This window comes from Nicotiana tomentosiformis, chromosome 3 (assembly GCF_000390325.3).
Source record: "Nicotiana tomentosiformis chromosome 3, ASM39032v3, whole genome shotgun sequence".
In the NCBI taxonomy this organism is placed as follows: Eukaryota; Viridiplantae; Streptophyta; class Magnoliopsida; order Solanales; family Solanaceae; genus Nicotiana; species Nicotiana tomentosiformis.
Window position 1 is genome coordinate 27711969 of NC_090814.1, and position 18447 is coordinate 27730415.

Genomic DNA, 18447 nt, shown 5'->3' on the forward strand with positions numbered 1-18447 from the left:
AATTTCATAAAATCTAAAAAGAATTCTCATTTCCTAAAAAGCTTATCCAATAAATTTAACACACAACATCATCAAAAAGGGGAAAGAATTCACAAGAGGACAAAATTTTCAAGCTTCAGTTTCATAGACATACTACTTTGGACAATTGAAAATTTATCATATACTAATTCCTTTCATTGAAATAGAAAATAACTGATATCAGAAACTCTAGTATCGAGACAAACTTGGAGCCTCACAAACTTGCTTTCTCAATTCAACAAATTTCATACCGGTTAGAGAACAAAATAGGAAGAAGTGAACAACAAAATAGAATTTATCAGAATCCGCTAAAAACATATCAATACATCACCTTAAACACACAATAGGTAAAATTACACTCACATAAAACCTATTACGCACCTATTTTTATTTTGCTAAAAGAATCACAACCCTGTATCAAAAGTAACAATGTTCGAAAAGAAGTTGAACACATAAGGAAAGAGTCCAAAACTGATATGTCTTAGGAATTTTAAGCTTGTGTAGCTTAAAGAGAGTGAATAAGAAATGGAGGGAATATGAAATATTTGAGTTTCCCTCCTTGGCAAAGGGACATTGTCCCATATTGGAGGAAGAAAAGGCTTTTGATGGGTATATATATATAATTGCTCTTCTTCTAGCTCTTAAAGAGTTAAAGAAGAAGGCAAGCCTCGCGTCGTCGTCGCTCGCTCGCTCGGCTCGGCTCCGACTCCGGCTCCGGCTTTTGATTGATTAAACTTTTTGGACAAAATTCCTTTCAATTATTTAATTAATTAATTAAATAATTAACGAAAAATTCAATCCGAAATAACCCATGACCTCTGAAGCGTTTTGGTACCAACACTCCGGTGAGTTAAATCGTTCTATCCTAGGAGGATATATTCCAGCACCTCGGGTACTTGAGGAGAGTAATTTCCTTAAGGACACACTGTGTATTCAGTGGGCTCGATTTATTCCTACACTGTTTTTTCAGAAATTATTTCTTTAAACAAGTGTTACTAACTTTCTGTTTTGTTTATATATTTCAGAAAGTTTAATGATTTAATTGTTTATTACAGCAATACAGATTTATAATAATCTTAAGAAAATTATTTTATTATATTCTGTATTTTGTGTGTTGAGATTAAAACCTGTGTGATTTTCTACTCCTTCTGAATTTTACTATTCTGATTTGAAGATATAAAAAAACTTCATCAGAGTATTGAAATTCATAAAACGATTTGAAGAACATAAAAACTTCATCGTTTTTCTGTGAAATAGTATATAAAAACTTCGATTTTATTTATTATATGTTTTTTTATTAATAACAGTATTGTTTACTGTTCTGATTTTGCCATTAATTGAACTCTTCTGTTGTTTATAGTGAGAAATGGCAACTGATAACGGAAATTCTTCTACGACTGTTGCGTCAACGACGATAGCCTCGTCAAGCCGGACTGCTGTTTCACCGGCAGAGAAATCGGGAAAATTTTCCGGAGCCAACTTCAAAGGATGGCAGCAAAGGGTGTTCTTCTGGCATACCACACTTGGTATGCAGAAATTCACTAGTGAAGAACCTCCAGTGCCTGCTGCGTACATGCCGGACAACGAGAAATTCATGATTGTTGAGGCGTGGAAGCAGGCAGATTTTTTTTGCAAAGGCTATATCTTAAGTGCTTTAGAGGATGACTTGTACAATGTGTACAGTGCGATGAATACTTCAAAAGAATTATGGGACGCACTTGAAAAGAAGCTACAAAAATCAATAAGGTCTTTTACTATCAATTCACTAGTATATATATAAAAGAGTGCTAAAAGATGCTGACATGATACCTCTCGGCCAGTTTTATCATTTATCTTTTCTCTCAATTTTTTTGTTCATGTTTTTTGCTTAAAAAATAGTTATGCAAAAAAATAATTGTACCATAATTAGTTATCATTAATGCTATCCTACTATTTGACGCCTCATTGTTGTACCGATTCATCTTTCTTCGTAACTTCCCCTTAAGTCTCTCTTTGTAACGGAGTATTATAATTACCTCTATAAGTGTTTGAAAAATTTTCTGCTTCGGTCCACAATAAGTAAATTTTTAATCTTTTTTGTGGTTTAAAATAAGTAACTTTTTCAGATTTTAAGAATGAATTAATTATTTTTAAAGTTTTTACACCCATGAGCTAAGGCACCACTCTTCTTTCCTACGCTACCCTTGGAGTAAATAATATTGGAGTATGTGTTATGATTGTTTATGTGAAGAGATAGTAGAAGTTAATATGGTCAATTTCATTATTAATTAATGTTAAAAGGTGAATTTCTTAATTTGTGCGAAAATAACCAAAAAAATCACTTATTGTGGACCGGATGGAGTATTCTTAATTTTATAACGGACTTGTAATTACCTGCATAAATGTCTGAAAAATTTTCTGGACTTATATAAGGGCATATTCCAATACAAGAATCACACCATGATTTTGTTCACTCCATATATCGAGATTTACTCCATGTCTCGATTTAAGGTTTGAAGATTTTAGAAATCTGATATGAGAATGATATTATGCGTGTAAATAGTCGACACAGATGTACGTGCTTAGCGATTTATGCTCAGCAGGATGACTTTTCAAGGCCTTCGACTACGCCGACAAAGATTTGACAGTAAATAGGGTCGCTTCAATGCCTTCCGAAGACAATAGTGTTTCGGTTGCCGCTGGTGGTGGCGTCAGTGTTTTGCGTGGTTGAAGATGAAAAGAAAATGGAAGAGAAAGAGAACTCTCGAGAAAAGTTGGCTTCAATATTTTTTCATGGGAAGATGTGATTCATTATTTTTCCCTTTTTACATATTTTCCATTTTCATTTTATTTCTCATCTCTTTTTGAATTATGAAAAATTAATAAATTTTCTTTTTCCATGATTTATTATGTATCCATGTAGCTGCCATCCAAGATAACGACAATCATATCCCCCTTAACCAATTATTTAACTAAGAATTCTAATAATGTAATAATTAGTTTCTGATCTGTTTGTTATTGTTTCCTTTTTGTTTTCAAATTAAAGTTACCTAAGTTTAAAATATTGCTAGAGTTAAGATCTCTAACGACTTAAAATAGAGTATTTACTAGACTAAGGGATTAACACATTTTTTTTATATTTAAAATAATTATTATAGCCACTAGCTTATCCTTTTTTTTAAGCATAAAAGATATTTATTTATTTATAATAACTAGAGTACGAGCGGTAGCGAACTACCGTCATTACAAGTGCCTCGATGGGCTATAGTTATGCCTCTTAGGGCATTGTCATTACCTAAGTCAGCCAACTTACAACACAGAATGTTCGAAACTTTCCTTACCCAAACAAAACCTTCCTGATCTTTGTGATAGGCATCTATCACTGGTTCAGGAAGTAAAACAAAAGTACACAATTTATTATAGCCAGGCTATATAAGAGCTACCTTTGCCAAAAGATGTGCCACACTATTTCCTTCACGAAAGTTATGCTTCACCACGATCTCCCCCATTTGCATTGCCTTCTCTATTAACCACCTGCAGTCATAGATTAAATCATTGTAAGTTGGATAATCCTCATGTAGAAATCTAATAATCTCAGTGGCGTCTGTCTCCACTCCGATTGGGAACATTTTTTCCTTGATAATGTGTTGAAGTGCCTGCTGCAGTACTTGTAATTCTACTTGAATTGGCGTTGTTGCATGTGTTTTCTTGTGGTATCCCATTTTCCACTGGCCCTTGCTGTTTCGGATGGCTCCGCTAATTCCTCCCTGTAGGCTATCGCTTTTAAAGCACCATCAATATTGATTTTATACCAACCCTTTGGAGGAGCCTGCCAGTTCATGCTAATTATCTTTTAAAGTTATTAATAGTACGACTAGAAGTTAATAGTTTATATTCAATAGCTTGGTCAAAAATTCTTTTTATATTAATATGGTTATTGGTATTGTTTTGGTTATTATGGTTTCTATTGTTCCATATAGTCCACAAGGTGAATGGAAATAGATCTTCCCATGTTACGTACTTAATTTTTTATGTTGATATTGGCATTTTTGAGCCTGGCAACCCAGTGTGTTGTAGTTGTTTGAGGATTTATATTCCATCCCATTAATTCCCAATATGATTTTGCAATGTTACATTTCCAGAAGATATGGGCTATTGTCTCATTTGTGTTCTTGCATATTGGGCAATTGGGGTCAATATTAACACCAATTTTACTAAGGTAAGCCCTACTTGAAAGTCTGCTATGGTAGCATTTCCACATAAAGAACTAAATTTTGTTGGGGCATTTTAAGTCCCATATCCAATTGAAGTTGTTGTTAGGGGAAACTTGATCGTCAATTAACTTGTAGCAAGAACTTGTAGAAAATATGCCACTAGGATTTATACTCCATAGGAGATTATTGGGAGATCTAACATGCTTGTTAGGAGTTAGGGCATTAATGTTAGTGATAATGTTTTGAGGGAGTTCAAAGGAGATTTTCCCCAGGTCCCAAGATCCTTTATCACAGATGTCTTTAATTCTCAAACTGCTCTCGTTCATTGTTAATGGGCCAGTAATATTGCTCCTAAGGTTGGTAATATTTGGAATCCAATTTGTGTCCCAAATGTTTGAATTAGAGTATTGATTTACTGTCCACCTAATGCCCTTGTTGCAAAAAGACCATCCTTTTAGGAGACTATTCCAAGTATGTGAACCACTCTTAGTGTTTTTAGTCTTCCCGTATTTACTAATTAGGACTTTTGCCCAAAGAGATGATGGGTTGTTAAGGATTCTCCAAGCCAGGCTGGTTAATAGAGCTAAGTTTTTTGACTTAGCTTTTTTAATACCTAGGCCACCCTGATCTTTAGTTCTAGTCCCACTTAATTAAGTGAAGTTTTTTCATTTCCACAGTAGTACCCCATAAGAAGTCCCTTTGTATTTTGTCTATTTCTTTTAGTGTTTTGTTAGGTAGAAGGGATGTTTGCATGAGGTGATTTGGAATGGAAGGTGCTTCTACCGGCCATGCTTAACCACCTAGCATTCCAATTGTTTAGCCTTGCTCTCATATTACCAATCAATAATTGATAATCCTTGTGCTTAGGTCTATTATTTAGTATTAAGAATCCTAAGTATATTCCAAAATTATTACTAATTCGTATATCAAAGATACTCGTAGCAAGGTTTTTGGTTGAGTCATTACAATTCTTGAAGACAATAAGCTTTGATTTTTCTCTATTGATATTCAGCCCATAATAGTTATAAAAACTTTCCATGCTCCTCCAAATTGTGTGAATTGTTTTTTTATTTACCTGCCCCATTAGAGTTAAATCATCTGCAAAGAATAGATGGGATAGGGGAAGGGGGCTTCTAGGATTTAATTTAATAGGATCCCAATTTCTTATGTCTACTTGATTATCAATATTTTTGGAGAGCATATCCATGCATAAGATGAATAAGTATGGGGACATGGGTCGCCTTGTCTTATGCCCCTTGTAGGGGTGAATTCTTTTGTTTTGTTTCCGTTTACTAGAATGATATTGTACTAGTAGTGATGCAGCTAAGAATTAGAGAAGAAATATTTGGAGGGAATTTAAAATATTTTAAAGTTTTGTAAATGTAAGACCATTCTAGTTTATCGAAAGCCTTTTTCAAATCAATCTTAAGGATTAAGCTCTGCCTGCCAATTGATGAGTTGAACTTCTTCATCACTTCGATAATGATAGCATTACCACTAGCCCGCCTATTTTTTATAAAGCTAGATTGTTTTATGTTGATTAGATGTTGTAGGAAGAGCTTGATTCGATTGGCAATGATTTTTGTTATAACCTTGTAGATGGTGTTACAAAGGCTAATAGTCCGAAAGTTCTTAAGATTGTTTGCATTATTGAATTTGGGGATTAGGCATAGGTAAGTGTTATTGATGTCTGGTGGCATTGTTTTTGTTTGAAAAATGTTTTGGCACAAATTTATGACCTTGCTTCCTATAATGTGCCAATATTTTTGGAAGAAAAAATGATGCAACACGTCCGGACCTGGGGCTTTGTATGGTTTAAAGGAGAAGAGAGAATTTCTTATTTCATGATTTCTTAAGGGATTATCAAGGCTCGAGAGGTCAAGATTATGAAAGCTTTCCTTGTCACTTTTGATAATCGGCCAATCAGTTTTTACATGGGAGGTTATAAAAATGTTTAAGAAATAATTCCTTGTATGGTTCATTAGAGAAATTTGGTCATCTATCCAATTCCCATAATCATCTTTGAAGAAGACAATGTTGTTTTTCCTTCTTCTGTTAGAAGCCTTAATATGAAATATTTTTGTATTAACATCGCCATCGTTTAGCCAAGTTACCCTAGATCTTAATTTCCAATAGTCTTCCTCCTGTTTCAGGATGGTATTATAATCTTCAATCAGGGGCGGCTCTAAGGCTTTGGGTAGTGAGGCTATTGCCTTAGGCCCCCAAATTTTGAAGGCCCCCAAATTTATTTTAAATTCTTATTATTATTGTTACTATTATATATTATATAATTTATATAAATAATTAGAATAAAAAAAGTGTTACAGTATTTTTTTGTTACTTGATTGAGGTTATTTTATACAATAGATTTATAAATCATGATAATTTTCTCCCCTTATTAATTAGTATATTTGACAAGAGTGGGTTGCTCTAGTGGTGAGCACTCTCCACTTCCAACCAAGAGATTGTGAGTTCGAGTCACCCCAAGAGCAAGGTGGGGAGTTCTTGGAGAGAGGGAGCCAAGGGTCTATTGAAAATAGCTTCTCTACTCCAGGGTAGGGGTAAGGTCTACGTACAAACTACCCTCCCCAGATCCCACTAGTGGGATTATACTGGGATTAAGGGCCTTCGAATATGGTTTCGCCTTAGGCCCCGAGATCTGTTGAGCCGCCCCTGTCTTCAATGAGCGTTTGTTCAAGATTCCTAAGGTAGTTGCTAGTGTCATAACTAGGGGAATTCTGGATTCCATCGATTCTGCTTATAATTTTGCTTTTCTTGGCAAAGATATTGCCAAAAGTTTTCTTTTTCCATTCTATAACATTATTTTTAAAGAAATTTGTGCCTCCTATAAATGGTCTGTCTTGATTCATGTTAATTTTATTATTAAGATAGATAAGGATAGGATTATGGTCCGAATGAGTTTTGGGGAGGTGGGTTATGTTAACATTAGGAAACGCATTTAGCCAGTCCTCATTCGAATACACCATATCCAATCTTTCCATGATTAAACCATTTTTCCTTTTACGGTGGTTAGACCAAGTGTATTTACAGCCTTTAAACTTTAAGTCTACTAGGTTACAATAACTTAGGCATTCTATAAGAGAGTTGGCACGTCTTTGATTTATATGCCTACCACCAAAATTATCCATAGAGTCAATAATTTTATTAAAATCACCACCCATTAACCAAGGTCCTTTATAATTATTACTAATATTACTTGAGTTATTCCATAACAAATTCCTATCTAGTATGTCATTACTAGCATAAATTGCACTAAAAAGTCAAGCGAGTTTTTTAGGCTTTACCTCAATCGTTGCATGGATTTTCTGCCCCTTTCTAGTGAAGTTGTTGACGGTCACCATGTCATGGTTCCACAAGATAATTAAACCACCAGCTTGGCCAACAGCAGGGACTCCAATCATCTCAGTGAAGTTGAAATCCTCCGGAATGGGTGTGTGACTTGCCATTTTGGTTTCCAACAAAGCAACTAGGCATGGCCTATGGGTGTCCATTAGCTCTCTAAAGTTACTCCTAAAGTTGTCGTTATTAGCTCCTCTAACGTTCCATATTATAAAATTGTTTGGTTGGTTCATCATTGGGTTATTAATTAGGTTGTTGTTGGAATTCCTCCTGAGGGATTCTTCCCCACTGTAGGGTCCTGTGGGGGCCTTATGTCCAGTGAGCACTTGTAGAGTGCACTTGGCAGCTGAAGATAGATTTCATGTCTAGCATCTCCTTGAATATTAGTATTTTTACCTCGCTTAGGCTTAAAAATGCTACTGATGGTTCACCCAAGTGTTGCATGATGTCCTCTTCCTCCTCCTGAATTCCTTCCTGATTTTGCATGTTTGGTGGTTGAGCTTGATCTTCCATTGGATCTACTTGTGGAGCCATCGTTTGGTTTTCCCTGTGTTGTGCAGTCCATTGGGTGAAGATTGGATTCACTAATGTTAGTTCTCCGGTGCAAAGAAAGGGAGGTTTAGAGGTGGATTTTGTGGAATCTGTTGACTGGAGCTGCTTGGTATATTCCACATGTGTTGCATGGTGTGAACTAGGTTTTGGTTCAAAGAGGGTGCAAGTGGTTGTAGGATGTTGTTCATCCACATTTGGTTTATATAGTTGTTCATTGTTAGGTTCATTCCCTCCGAGATTAGTTGTGCAAGATAGTGAGTATTTTGGATTATCAGTATGGATTCATGTCCATTGATCTACAGATTGAAGGAGATTGCATGGCCTAAGAGACCTAATTTCACCCACGATTGTGGTTGGTGATTCGGTGGATTTGGTGGCTGGGCATATATCACTGGATTGGAGGGGAAGTGAGGAGGTAGGGGTGGAAGATTGTTCATAGTTTGTTGTCGAGAGAAATGGCAAAGTTGGATGAACATGTACCTCTTTCTTAGTGTTACTGAAACTCTTGGCATTTTGGTGGTTTTCTTGTTTTATATTGAGGCTATTGTCTACGAAATTGGAAGAGATTGTAATGATGGGCTCTATTTGCATGGGATTTGAGGGGAGTAGCGTAAGGTTTTTATCCAAATCTTGCATGGATATGGCCTCTGCCACTTAGCTAGTATTATCTTCCATGTGTTGGATTTTTGGTTGGTTGGAAGAAGGTGTTTTGCATATTATTATTGGTTAAGTCAATAGTAGTAGGGTTATCATTATTGGTAGGGTAATTGAAGTACTCTTGGTGTGTCCGGTTGGTGCTTAGTAAGTTATTTTTCAAATTATTTTGGTTAAGCGTGGGATTAACTCTATTAGTGTGGCAAGCATTTTTTGCCACGTTACTGACACTTGTAATGTCTGTAATTTTTGGTTCATGCAAGTGTTTAGAGTCTTTAGTATTTTCATTTTCTTTTTTTTTCAAAACCATGTGCTCTTCATGTAGATTGTCAATACTGCTCCTATCATCAAGAAGTGGTTTTCCAATTAAAATTTTGTAATTATTTTGATTGTTAACAGGAGTTGTGGACTGGATTTATTTTGAGTCCCTTCATAATAGGTGACTGGATATAGTGGGCTTTAGTGACTACTGTCCAGCTTGTTTTTGGTGTACTACTTTATGGTGAATTTCTGGATTATGGTGCCTAACTTACCTTGAAAAAGGTGCCTTGTTGATCATATATGTACTTCTGGGAAAATCCTTGAAAGCTCTTACTAAAGGAAAGGCATCATGTGCTATCAAAAAGCTTTATTTGTTACAAGGAGAAGTGAATGCTTTATTGATTCAACCTGGTGACGTACTAAAATGCTTCTTGTTATTAAAGCTCCTGTCAGTGATGTGGTTGTTATTTATATAGAGATTTGGATACATGGTCCTGATTATTGGATAAGCAGTGACCATAATGGTTTTCTAGCTTTCCATCAAGCAAAATTAGGATATGGTGAAGATCTCACTGATCTGAGGAAATTTGGTGGAAGGCAATTGACTTTTATTCCATATGTCTCTTGGTTTTTCTTGGTCCATTTGACAATTGATCATAGTTTAAGGTTGCAAAGGAGGAAAACTCATCTTTCTCAAGGTTGTTGGGTTGTGCTGCAACAACATATGCATGTAGCTGCTTTTCGTGCTTGGGTGATGTTGTTTCTTCTCTTGGAGAAGTATACTTATGGTGGCATAGTGCTCTACCTTGGAGAACATATTTAACATTTGTTGATGAGCGAATTGAAAATTCAAAGAGACACAATATCTCTCTGGACTTTTATCTTGGAAATGGAAATACTATTACTGGATCAGTTCGTGAGTTCACTAATGATGTCGTTGGGTTGTTTATTTCTGTTGTTATACATCTTGATAGTGATGGGTTTGATGATAATTTTGATTCCCTACTGTTGGTTCAAGATACTACTCTAACTGGTGGAATGGTAACTTACTCTTCTATGTATTATTCTGTCATATCTAGAGGTGGTAAGCTCACCAAGGCTGTTGATGTTAGTGTCAATCTTACCAGACTCATTCTTGCTGCCATCCATGGTATATTAGTTGCTGTTTTTGGAACTGTGAGTGACTTGGTTTGGGTTTTATGGCTTCACCGGTCCATATCTCCAACCTTGAGGACAAGGTTGTTTTAAGGGGGATGGATTGTTACGAATATGGTCTAAGTTTAGGGGTTTTTAAACGAAGATTTTTGGTTTTATTATGTGGTGTCCTTAGTTTATTTTATGTTAGTTGAATCCTGTTGTTATTCACATTTTAGTACCTAAAGATGTCCACTTTTGTTGGTCGACACGTGTCCAATTTGTTAGGCTACTAGTTGTTTAATACCGTGTATTCCCTGTTTTGTTTAGTTATGTTGAATGAGAAATCAATTTTATCTTCCTGTTTTTCTCTGTTTTCTTTTCTTTGCTTTCTTAGTTCATTTCCATGACTATTCCTAATTGGGAATCACTACATCCGGCAGCTGTGAAGTACATATCTTCCATAAATATCATGTCGAAGCATTTTCGCTCGTGTTTCAGTAGTTACGACATTTCTTCTTTTCATGATATTTCCTTCTCTGCCAGATATACTTTATAACCTTTAGCTCTCGATCAGGCATTATTATAATTAAAAATACCATCAAAGTTTTGGTGCTGAAAAAGAAAGAACAAAAGAACTGTGGAACTACCACATTCCATAGCTAAACCATCAAGCAATGTAAACAAGTGCGTACATCTTAAGCAACATTTCATGACCAGTATATAATCAGTGATAGAAGATGACGACTCTCACTATAACAAAAAGTTTAGCCACAATACAGGTCTCGACTGACAACAAGATCAGTCTTTAGAAGTTGAATAGAGCAACCAGTAAAAATTCAGAAACATTTTCAAATAAGAATTTCGGCAGAACTAGGTTTCTTTTGGAAGAGCCTTTTTTGCAGCTTCTGCAGCTGCTTTCTCTGCCTCAATCTCAGCAACAACGGCATCAATCTCAGCTTCCTCAAGTTGCTTAAGCCCATGCTCTTTTGTCATGACAGCAACTTCAATATTCTTTCCGCCGCTCTCAACAACCTGGTGCAGGGAAGACAAATCAACTTTCAGCATAGTCTACCCAAAAGCACACATCCTAGGCGAAGAACTGCCTGAAGGACGCTATCACAATATTATTCAGTCAACAGTAATCCACTATAAACTACGTGAATGGGCTCAAGTCACACCTGTGAGTTAGGATACTTATATAAGAAAAATGTGACCTAAATGCTGATTTGTATTATTTACAACTTCAAGTTTGGACCAAACAAGCAAAAAGTATAAGCATATTTCAGCTGTTGCAGAGAAACTCTTGTTTCTTTTATTCCATAGCACCCAAAATATAGTTATCGGAATTGAGTTCCATATCTTCTAGTGGTTTTCTGTGTCTTCCAATCCCTCCAGTTGCAAAACACTTGTTCAATATCCCCTGGAAACACCATTTACTATTGTACAGATGTAAGAATATACTCTACAGTTCCCTGGCAGCTGAAATTGTACGAAACGGTGATTTACTGACTCTAATAAATCCTTTTCACATAGGTAGCATCTGTATTTAGGCTATATAGAAATCTAAATAAAATGATCTAGTGTGTAGTGTCCGGATGATATCACATCCTCCAAATTCTACAGAACTTTGCATGTTCGTATCTATGTTAGATCAGATAATACGCTTATATCCGTATCCGTGCCACACGATTTCTATCACTAATCTATTTCTTTTTATAAGTTTAAGAAAAATGATAAGTTCATTTGAAACTAATATATGTCTGAGTATCTTTGTTTTCACTGCTCCAACATTCTGAAATGATGTAAAGTCTCAGCATAGCACCTCTAAAAAAGTCAGATCCCCTACCTAATTGTTGTCCAACATTCCGTATGATAAGACATCCCGGAAAATCACGATAAACAAAAATTTAAATCAATATGACAGGCTGTCGGCTGTCGCAAAAGACACATTCTCCTAATTTCATGATATCTTCTTTCTCCTTGCTCTTCTTGACTTCGATTTGATATTCGTATTAGAAAGGAGTAGAGAGGGGTAATGATCCCCTATCTTCTGAGGATTTAATTTCAAATTGACATAAAGAAAAACAAGTTTATACTCCTATGTTGAAGAGAAGTAAATTAGATGTCAAACAACATACAGTATAACGCATTAGCAAATTATCTTTTAATGAGTAAACATTTTAATCAAAGCATCTACTTTTCGTTTGGATCACTTTGCATCATTATCTGAAGCACATGGCTTCAGCCATGAAGCGATAACCCCGCACTTTGCATCGCTTCATCACTTTAAGTAACGAAACGATTGTTTAATAACACTACGAAGATGAATAAAGACTATTTCTCCATAACAGATAAAGATAATCCTCGAGCTCAAGGACGTAGTTTTCCAATAAAAAGATCGACCTATCATATAACTTTTGTAGCCTTTTAGCTTCTAGGATCTATATCTTAGTTCAAGATCCCTCTTACTAACTCTTTGTCTAGCTAAAGAAAACAGCCGGAAAAAGGATGTTTGCCAATAGCAGTAAACAAAAACCAAATGAGAGGTGACTTACTTCAAGCAAAGCACGTATTGCAAGTTTCACAGTTTCCTGGCCAGATGTTTCTTTGTAATTTTTCTCCAAGAACTCCCGGAGAGAGTTGGAGTTTCTCCCTGTTGCATTGGCTTTCCATGCTGAGAATGTTCCAGATGGATCTGTTTGATAAAGTGAAGGGACACCAGTGTAAGGATCAAAACCGATGATCAAGGTTGAAAGACCAAATGGCCTAACACCGCCACTTTGAGTGTACTTTTGCTGAAGACCAGCAATGTAACGTGTTATGTACTCAACGGTAACTGGATCCTCAACTGTAAGCCTATGACTCTGACACTCGATACGTGCCCGATTTACGAGGACTCGGGCATCTGCTTTCAGGCCAGCACAGGCCAAGGCAATATGATCATCTAGATTTACTATCTTTCTTACTGACCTGTAAAAAGAGATTAATCAGCAGGGCATTTCAAAGCAGGTGCAAAAATCAAGTAAATGTAAGACAGTCATTTCCAACATAATAGAAGCAACACAGCAATAGAATCAAAAGGACCTTCTGACCCATGAAAGCACACCTCAACTAAACAAGAACTTAATGAAAACCACCACATTTTACACGCACAAAATATGAAAAAACGATCCTGACACCTAATTTTTCACCTATCAGTGCCGACTGCCGAGAGCCTTTTGCCAGCTCTGTATAAACTTCATTGGAACTGTGACTTTCAAAACTCACTTGGTTCCGCTTCTTACATGACCAACACAACATCTAAGCTGCTCTAGGAGCTTTAACTCCTCTCTATTCAGCGCTGCAGATTCTTTATCTTTCGCCATCCCTCCTCAAGATGGAAAAAAGAACTCAAAAGATATTACAACAACAACAAACCCAGTGTAATCCCACAAGTGGGGTCGGGGGAGGGTAGTGTGTACGCAGCCTTACCCCTACCTTGTGAAGGTAGAGAGGCTATTTCCAATAGACCCTCGGCTCAGGTTAAAAGGCATTGATATCAATAAATAAAACACTTTTTCAAATCTATAAGCCCTTCATAAACTCAACTGGTTCCCAACTGTTACATGTATACTGTTCTTTTCTATTTATGCTCCAATATTATTAAGCTAATCTCTTGCCAAATGAAAGGAAAGGATAATAAATCTCCAAATAGCAAATGTATTATTGAGAAACTAAAGACTGTTAAGCTTCTTCTAATTAAGTGTCAGAAGTGGGATTGGACTATTAGCTTTTTTGTGATAGCCTCTGCTATGCACTACCAAATCTACGTCCTAGGACATGGATTGATCCTGGTGACAATGAAGTTTTCCTTAATATAATGTAAATGTAAAAGAAGAGGCAATGACCAGTTCCCCTCACCAGATGAACGACACTATCTAACTATTTATTAAAGGTAAAGCGAAAATGAGCTAAGAAATGCAGTTTGGCCCTAACTTTGGCAGGACAATAAGATAAACTTGTTCAACCTTCCCCTACTTTTCTTTATACCTGAGAAACCCCGATGGCCAGTGGCATGCGATCTATGAATAATGAGCATGCATCCCTACTCTTCTCCACTCAAAAATATCAGGCTTTTGCTCTCGTTGCTAACAAATGTGTTGACAGTAGGTTCAGACAAGGGAGACCGGACATCTTATGCAAGTTGGATATAGAAAAAGCTTTTGATCATGTTAAATAGAAAGTTCATCCACAATCTTCTTTCTGATATGGGCTCCGCCCCTAAATAGATTAATTGGATTTCCCTTTTGTATATAAAGTTCTATGTGTTAATCAACCCCCCCCCCCCCAAAACCCCCCCAAATTCAGAATTCTTTGCATCAAAAATAGGCTTAAGGCAATGGGTTCCTACTTCACCTTTCCTATTATTGTAATGGAAGGTCTGAGTATGATGATGAGTAAGGCAAAGATTGCCCAACAACTTAGATATCACCATATTTTGTATGCGGATGGTACTCTAATTTTGTGAAATGCAGAGCTCCAACAGGTTCTCTTTCTAAGGGTCATCCTCCTCTTTTTTGAAGCAGTGTCCCAGCTTCCAATAAATCATTCCAAAATCACCCTTTTTCCTATGAATGAATTTCTTGATACACACTTCTTGTATTCCAGGATGCAAAATTGATTCTCCACCCACCAAATTTATGGGACTTCCACTTGGGGTACATACAAAGTTTAATTCTATTTCCATTTAGGATGATGTCCTTGAGAGGTGTCAAAAGAGATTTTCAAACTGGAAAAGGCAATATCTCTACTTGGGGGAAGACTAGGTCGCATCAACAATTTATTGGGCTCTTTGCCTATACATTATGTCCCTATTCCCAATGTCAATTTCAGTTTCAAAAAGGCTTGACAAACTACATAGGGAGTTCCTATGGCTGGGGCTGAGTACTATCTAACTTGGTGAGCTCCATGTCTTCCACAGTTGAAATGGAGGGTTCAAACTCCATCAGTAGCGTAGCAACCCCTTCCCCTCTCTGATGCAATAAGAGAATATTTATAATAAAAAGTTCTCTATGGCTTGGAAACAGGGAAAAGAGATCCTTTAACTTGGTTAAATGGAGCACCATTATATTGACAAAAATCAAGTGGATTGGGGGTAACGGACAGTGTTGTAAATAGCGAGCGCTACAGCGCTAATAGCGTGTAGCGAGGCGAGGCGAGACAGCATCGCTATTTTGGTCTGTTGCGTTGCGAGGAAGAAAAGGCGAGCGCCTCTGCATGTGTAGCGAGAGGCGCTGCGAGGCGAGAGGCGCTGCGAGGCGTCGCTTTTTGAATAAAACGGAAGAAAAGGCAGCATTAATATTAAAACACAAAATTAGGGCTTGGGTTTCACTTTTCTCCTTCTGCGACAAGCAGCGACCTTCTTCTCCTTCAGCGACCTTCGATCTTCTTCTTCTTCTTCCATCATCAGCCATCATTACGAGGTATGTTACTTTCTTTTCTTTTCTTCTTCTTCTCCTTTTTTCCTCTACTTTCTTCTTCCTCTATTTCAGCAGCGACTTCTTCTTCTTTTTTCTTTTTCTTCTTCTTTCTTCTTTCTTCAATCATTCAATGATCGGGTCTTTCTTCTTTCTTTCTTCATTTTTCTTCTTCTTTCTTTGCTGATTTCCAGAGGCAGTAGCCTTTTTTTTTGCTCTGTTTTTCTTCTTCTTTCTTTGCTGTTAGTTTCTTCATTTTCCTTCTTCTTTCTTTGTTGTTTTCCAGAGGCAGTAGCCTTTTTTTTTTGCTCTGTTTTTCTTCTTATTATTAATATATTATTGTTATTGAGTTTTTAGTTATATGTATATAATATTTTATGTTTTTGTATAAATTGTCGCTTCACATCAAAAAGGCGAGCGCTTCGCTGCACGCCTCTCGCCTCAGTGAAGCGGGCCCTCGTCGCTATTTGTCGCCGCACGCTATCCAAAACACTGGTAACGGATTTATTTGAAGAGTCACAAGAAAGTCTACTTTGTAAATAGCTTTGGAGGTTTAATTATTAAGGCACTGCCCTTTGGTAAACGGTTATTGAGACCACACATGGTTTCTTTAGTTCTTGGGTGTCTCGTACAACTCCCTCCTCTCTTGGGTTGGGAACCTTTTTAGCAAACTCAAAATTTGAAGTAGGTAATGGTGCGAAGATCAAATTTTAGTTGGACTCTTGGCTTGGTCATTTCCACTCAAGATACCTTCCCGGAGCCGTTTAGTTTGACTTCTAAGTTCTAACCGTGTAGCCAAAATTGCTGATGTCAAAGACGTTCATTTAGAAGAAGCATTAACGATTGGGAACTTGAGAGTTTTCTTAATTTTCTGAATGCTTGACAGCTTTCCTCCTCCCAAATCAACCCTGGATCTCCTAAGATGGAAAGGAAATTACAAGGTTATTTTTACAGTAAAAAGTTGTTATGCTTTGCTTGAAAATTCAGTCCCTATCCCTCAATGGCCCTGGAAAATTATATGAAGAATAAGGCAGAGGCACCATTCAAAGTGAATTGTTTCACGTGACTAGTAGCTAATGAGGCTTGTCTTATCCTAAAGAAGCTACAAAGAAGGGATATCCGCTGTGCAATAGATGTTGTCATTGCAAGGAGAAGGAAGAGGATATTAATCACCTGTCTATCTGCTGCAAATTCACAAAGCAGCTACGGAATTTGGTTTTTAACCATCATGGATCTTCATTGGTGAATGCCCACCTCTATCTTACAGCTACTTTAAGGTTGGCAAAGAAAGAATTTGCACAAGACATCCTTCTCTAACTGGAGCACCATTCCAGGTGCTATCAGGTGGGCCATTCCGAAGGAAAGGAGCAACAGATCTTTTGAGAGCAAAGAAGATTCTATACTTGTACTTGAGCACAATTGTATATTTTTGCCTAGGGTTTGGTGTAACATGGGTCCTTCAGATGTAAATGATAGTTGTGACATTGTAAATTTCCTTAGCTCATTATACAACTTGTAATGGCCTCTCTATTTTGTATGCAACTTTTTAGAGCATTTACTTTTTGATGGCCAATCGATAAAAATTACTCTTTATCCATCAAAAAGAAAGTTCCTAATTGAGTATGTGTGCACACTGGCACTTCACTAGCTGACAGAAGCTTTAGAGTTAAATTGTAAAACTTCCCCGATAATACATTGTAAGTAACTAGAATCGGAAAAGTATCGATTTGGAAAATCCAAAACCCTAAACCCTGTGCATTCATACATTAAATCATAGTATTGCAATTTTAGATCTTAAAACAAGATACAAATCAACAAATCATGCATATAACAGCAAGAATAATTATGGGATGGTACAATGGTACTCCGACTTAAGATATTAAATTCCCCTCAAAAGCATAAATGATTAATGAATAAAACGAAATGCTACCTAGAGTCCTGAAGCTTAGGGGTAGATTTCTTCTCAACGCCAAGGACAACGGTATCAGTACCGCGGACGCCGACGGCGGCATTACCTTTACGTACGGCTTCGAGAGCGTATTCTACTTGGAATAGATGGCCGTCCGGCGAGAAGACGGTGATGGCTCTATCGTATCTAGCCATTGTTGGTTGTTAATTGTGAAATGTGCAGCTAGGGTTTGAGACTTTTGAGGTTCCTCTGATCACTACTGATCAATCAAAAGAGAGCACAGAGAGATCTTGGTGAACAAGCTACATGGCAATTGAAAAGAAAAAGAAAAAGAAAAAGGCAACCATTCAGACGGCGTCGTAACGGCGATATTTCTTACTGTGACGAGATTATTTTCATGAATTGTTTTATATAGAGTAAGTGTTTTTTGCTTTAGAAACTTTTTATCCAGATCATTTTATTATGTACAGTTTGGATATTAAAACTAGGCAATGTGAGGATGAAGATAAAGCTTTTTATGTAACTTTTTAGTAGTATCAATTGGTACGAAAGACAAGTTATACAAGAATTATAATTAGCTATGGAAAGATTAGTAATGCATGAATTAATAATACAAAGATTATTTTTTTGAAAGATTTGTAATACACGAATTAACAATATATAATTAGCTATGAAGAGATTAGTAATACATGAATTACTAAAACAAGGATTATCTTTTGGAGAGATTAGTAATACATATTGTTTGGAGAGATTAGTAATACATAATTAGTTATAGAGTGATTAATACAAAATTAATTATGGAGAGATTAGTAATAGAAGAATTATTTTTTGTTGGGTATTTGGTTAATTGCACTAAAATTAGACATACAAGATATCCTTAAACATATTTATTTACTTTCTATATACT

At 36.5% G+C, this 18447-nt stretch overlaps 1 protein-coding gene and 1 long non-coding RNA gene across 2 annotated transcripts; one reads left to right on the forward strand and one right to left on the reverse strand.

Annotated features, from left to right (window-relative positions):
* The first annotated feature begins 1883 nt into the window (after positions 1-1883).
* Positions 1884-10937, forward strand: LOC104099189 (uncharacterized). The gene is made up of 2 exons (XR_686952.4): positions 1884-3554; positions 9177-10937. It is a non-coding gene; the product is annotated as an uncharacterized lncRNA (long non-coding RNA).
* Positions 10812-17851, reverse strand: LOC104099190 (proteasome subunit alpha type-7). Its single transcript, XM_009606109.4, has 3 exons — positions 17562-17851; positions 12731-13145; positions 10812-11207 (listed from the first exon to the last, which is right to left on the reverse strand). Exons 1-3 carry the CDS (start codon positions 17732-17734, stop codon positions 11046-11048), a joined length of 750 nt encoding a protein of 249 aa, XP_009604404.1. The 5' UTR covers positions 17735-17851; the 3' UTR covers positions 10812-11045.
* Positions 17852-18447: the final 596 nt, after the last annotated feature.

What these genes read in the sequence shown, in the direction of transcription:
- LOC104099190 (XM_009606109.4), bottom strand. Translation starts at nt 17,734, where the DNA reads ATGGCTAGATACGATAGAGCCATCACCGTCTTCTCGCCGGACGGCCAT. An exon ending in CCTAAGCTTCAGGACTCTAG is followed by an intron (nt 13,146 to 17,561) that starts GTAGCATTTCGT and finishes CTCTTTTTACAG; the next exon opens with GTCAGTAAGAAAGATAGTAA. An exon ending in CAATACGTGCTTTGCTTGAA is followed by an intron (nt 11,208 to 12,730) that starts GTAAGTCACCTC and finishes TCCCTGCACCAG; the next exon opens with GTTGTTGAGAGCGGCGGAAA.